The 5000-nt window shown below is 37.0% G+C and overlaps 1 protein-coding gene across 1 annotated transcript; it reads left to right on the top strand.

The window, feature by feature from the left end:
- The first annotated feature begins 137 nt into the window (after positions 1–137).
- Positions 138–2064, top strand: LOC136844764 (micronuclear linker histone polyprotein-like). The gene is made up of 2 exons (XM_067114000.1): positions 138–182; positions 1360–2064. The coding sequence occupies exons 1-2, from the start codon at positions 138–140 to the stop codon at positions 2062–2064; spliced, it is 750 nt and encodes a 249-aa protein (XP_066970101.1).
- Positions 2065–5000: the final 2936 nt, after the last annotated feature.

Raw genomic sequence — 5000 nt, 5'->3', positions numbered from 1 at the left:
CGGATTCCACAATAAGGTAACCAATTGGTTCTTAGCCACGTAAAATAAGTCTAATTCTTCGGGCCAGCCCTAGGAGAGCTGTTAATCAGCTCAGTGGTCTGGTTAAACTAAGGTATACTTAATCTTTTCTTGTACGCATGCGCCTGGCGCGCGGAGATCTCTTCGTGAGATTAGCGGGCCAGGTGAGATGATCGGTGTGTGTGTGGGTCCATGTGGGACCCTACAACCTATTACTATTATTAGGCTACTATTACCACTACTACTTCTGGAACCATTACAACAACAACAACTACTACTGCTACCACTAATATTTATACTACTATCACTACCAAAATAGCGGATCTCGTGATAATGACCCCCTTTTGTTTTAACTCACGGGATAATCGCCCACTGGAAACGAGAGCCGTAAATATTCGAAGGATACGCGCAGGTCGAAGTTTTTATTGCGAAGAAAGATGGATGTTGATTAAAAGGCCAGGGAGAGATGGCCTTTGGAGGCTCGGCCGTGGTCATTCCTGTCACTAACGAGATAAATGAATTGCACATTAAATGGCCGAATGAAGTGAAGATAACGAATTGGATAAAGCGCGGCTTTAGGGCGTAATAAGGAGAAGATTTAGATAAAATGGCCGGAGAGAGAGAGAGAGAGAGAGAGAGAGAGAGAGAGAGAGTTGTGGCGATATAAGGGAGTGAAAAATAGCATAAATTCCACATAGTTCACATAGGATATATTGTAAAGAGAGAGAGAGAGAGGAGGCGACATAAGGGAGTGAAAAATAGCATAACTTCCACATAGTTCACATAGGGTATATTGTAGAGAGAGAGAGAGGAGGCGATATAAGGGAGTGGAAAACAGCATAAATTCCACATAGTTCACATAGGATATATTGGAGAGAGAGAGAGAAAGGCAATTAAAGGGAGTGAAAGCTAGCATAAATTACGCCGCATAGTTCGCATAGGACATGTTGGAAGGAGAGAGAGAGAGAATGCAATTTAAGGGAGTGAAAAATAGTATAAATTACTCTTAGTTCACATAGGATATACTGAAATGTCTTAATTAAAAAAAGTATCATCACTGATTTGCAAAAGTATATTGAAAGTAAGAGGAGAATATTAGTGTTTATAATTTGAATTTTGCTAAGATTTCCTAATGGGGGTAAAGTCCATGGCTTCCAGATCAAGCTCCCGAGAACGGAATTTCGTGAACAGAACTTCCAAGAACAGAGCTTCCAAAAACACAGCTTCCAAGAACAGAGATTACAAGAACAAAACTAACGAGAACAGAGTTTTCAACAGCAAAACTTCCAAGAACAGAGCTTCCAAGGACAGCGCTTGTAAGAAAAGAGCTTGCAAGAATAGAGATTCCAAGAGAAAACTTCCAAGAACAGAGCTTCCAAGAACAGTGCTTGCAAGAACAGAGATTCCAAGAACGGAGCTTCGAAGAACGGAGCTTCCGAGAACAGAACTTCCAAGAACAGAACTTTCAAGAATAAAACTTCCAAAACAGAGCTTCTAAGAATAGAACTTCCAAACACAGAGATTACAAGAAAAGAGCTTCCAATAACAGAATTTCCAAGAACAGAGCTTGAAGACCAGAGATTCCAAAAGAACGGAGCTTGCAAGAACAGAGATTCCGAGTACAGGATTTTCAAGAACAGAGCTTCCGAGAACGGAGCTTTCAAGAACAAAACTTCCACAGCGCTTGCAAGAACAGAGCATGAAAGAACAGGGATTCCAAGAACAATTTTCAAGAACAGAGCTTCCAGTAACAGAGATTCCAAGAACACAACTTCCGAGAAAACTTTCGAGACCAAAACTTCCAAAGACAGAGCTTCCAAGAAAAGAACTTGCAAACACAGAGATTCCAAGAACAGAGCTTCCAATAACAGAACTTCCGAGAACAGAGCTTCCAATAACAGAACTTCCAAGAACAGAGTTTGCAAGACCAGAGATTCCAAGAATGGAGATTGCAAGAACAGGGCTTTCAAGAACAGAACTTCCAAGAAGGAAGCCTTCAAGAGCAGAGATTCCAAGAACAGGACTTCCAAGAAAAGGAGCATGTGAAGCAAAAATGGAAAGCAAAGAATTCAAGAAATCCAAGAGCGCAAAGAGATCAGGATTGGAATTTGGAACGTAAATGGAACCAAATCTGTGGAATTAAAAAGATCATAATTCTAACCAAAAAGAGATGAGTACTGGAGGATGAAAGATATAACAGAAACTGGAAGATTATGACTGATGCATAAAGAGATCAGAGTTCGAGCTTGGCAGAGATCAGAACTGTAGGATGAAGCATACCAATAAGAGATCAGAAACTGGAAGAGATTAGAACTGAAGCATAAACGATCATAGTTCGAACCAAAAAGAGATCAGTACTGGAGGATGAAAGATATCATAAGATAACAGAAACTGGAAGATTAGGACTGAAGCATAAAGAGATCAGAATTCGAGGCTGACAGAGATAGAACTGTAGGATGAAACATATCAATAAGAGATCAGAAACTCGAAGATTAGAACTGAAGCATAAAGAGACCAGAAACTGGAAGAGATTAGAACCCGACCAAAAAGAGATCAGAATTCCAGCCTGACAGAGATCAGACCTGTAGGACGAAACATATCAGTAAGGGACCAGAAACTGGAAAGAGAATAGAACAGGAACATAAAGAGATCAAAACTGGAAAATAAAAGAGATGAGAAACGAATCTTAAAAAAATGATGAGAACCGAAATCCTCGAGGAGCCAGAAAAGATAGAATAGATTTGGAATGGAATCTGCGCTGAAATCTGGAAGAGAAAAAATACACTGGAACCTTGCCTTCAGAATTTTTGCATCCCTTCTCGTTCCAAACACGGATGAAACGGAAGGGGTAAAATGAAGTTCAACGCCCCATTCTCTTTATAATACCAAACGTTTTTGAATATTGCACAGAAAAACCTCACCACTCTGGTGTAGATAAAATAAGACCATACAGCTAGCCGAGCAAGTCCTATTGAAAGGAAGGACTGAAATGAAAAAAGTGGAGGAGAAATTCAGAAATGGAATTCCAGCAGTATTCTGGAAGCGAGGGGAAATTTTCAGCGGGCAAAAAGAGGGGGAAATTGACTCGAAAGGAATGTCATTAGGGGTGAGTGAAATAGCGAATCTGCGTTCTCCATTACTTCATGTTATGGCGCGCTTAGCTTTTTTTTTTTTTTCTGTCTGTCTCTTGGGGGCGTTGCGCAGGCGCGGTGGTGACCCCTCTTTGTCGTAGATATACACCTCTTTCATTTGCTTAGCCAAAAAGGTATAAGATTTCTCTACCTGTTTTGCAACTGAGGTGTATATATATTTATTTATTATATATATATGTATGTATGTATGTATGTGTGTATATATATATATATATATATATATATATATATTATATATATATATATATATATATATATATATATATATATATATATACATATGCATATAAATAAATGGATAAATAAAGAGATATATGTGAAATATAATAAATAATAATAACCAAGAGGTGCGAGGGAAACAGACTAATTTATATATATTTATATATATATATATATATATATATATATATATATATATATATATATATATATATATATATATATATATATATATATATATATATATATATATATATATATATATATATATATATATATATATGTATATATATATATATATATCAGTACGTACATACATACATATGTTCAAGCTTTTCTTCATTTGTTTAAATTCAGATTGCATTTTATCAGCAGTTTGTAATCCTCCAGTTCCTTAGTTTTAACTTATATCTTTACGAGTGAACATTTCTTTCTGTAGAACCTTATATAATAGCGAGTCTAATAGTGAAATCTGCTTCCTGTAGGTATTCATCTTGACTTAGGTATTTGTAGACATGGGAACCACTAAAAAACAAGTGAAAAATGCGCCGAAGTTTCTTCGGCGCAATCCAGTTTTCTGTACAGTGTATAATGCTGTATGAAACTCTCAGCCACGGCCCATGAAACTCTCAGCTGTGGCCCATGAAACTTTCAGTCATGGTCCGAAGGTGGCCTGTTTTTTGGCACCTATAGCGGTGCCAGATGCACGATCATGGCTAACTTTATCCTTGAATAAAACAAAAACTACTGAGGCTAAAGGGTTGCAATTTGAGGTTGGATGATCAACATACCAATTTGCAGCCCTTTAGCCTCGGTAGTTTTTTAAGATCTGAGGACGGACAGACAAATAGCCACCTCGATAGTTTTCTTTTACAGAAAATTAAAACCATTCATGAAAAGTATTAGGATAAACACCGTCATGGTCGGTCACTTCCTGAAGGGGAGACCAGTATCGAATTCTGGAGAATGTCTAATTCGCTACACAGCTGGTTTCGATCGGCGAACGGAAACCTTGTTAGGTCGGATCAGTACTGGGATGGGTGACCAATGAATGCCAAAATTATCGCAAGAGCTAGTGTTTAAACATGTCTGTTGATCAGTGAATTAAGCAAAAATGTGTTTCGTCATAATTTGAATGAGTGACGAATGAATGTCCCCACCCCTAAAAATAAAGTACAAATTAGTATTTACACTCTCGCAACATACTTTAGGAGGTTGATGCGAGATGCCACAGGAGCAAGGGCCGTCGAAAAACAAAATAAATAAATAAAAAGATAAAAAAATTAAAATTTGGCGATCAAGAACCAAAAAATAAATAGTTAAATATAAAAAAATTTAAAACTAGGAGATCAGATACAAATTCCCTTCCCTCATCGTTCATTTGAAATGAGAGAATTCTCCCAAGAAAAAAAAAATAAAAAACTTAAATTCAGATTCCCTTCTTCCCCCATCGTTCATTTGAAATGAGAGAATTATCCCAGGAAAAAATAAAAAATAAAAAATGAAAAACTGAAATTCAAATTCCCTTCTCTCATCGTTCATATGAAATGAGAGAATTCTCCCAAGAAAAAAATAAGAAATGAAAAATTCAAATTCAAATTCCCTTCTCTC

This window comes from Macrobrachium rosenbergii, chromosome 13, assembly GCF_040412425.1.
Source record: "Macrobrachium rosenbergii isolate ZJJX-2024 chromosome 13, ASM4041242v1, whole genome shotgun sequence".
NCBI classification, from domain to species: domain Eukaryota; kingdom Metazoa; phylum Arthropoda; class Malacostraca; order Decapoda; family Palaemonidae; genus Macrobrachium; species Macrobrachium rosenbergii.
Note: the sequence above shows the minus strand (reverse complement) of the source record. Positions and strands in the feature narration are given on the sequence as shown.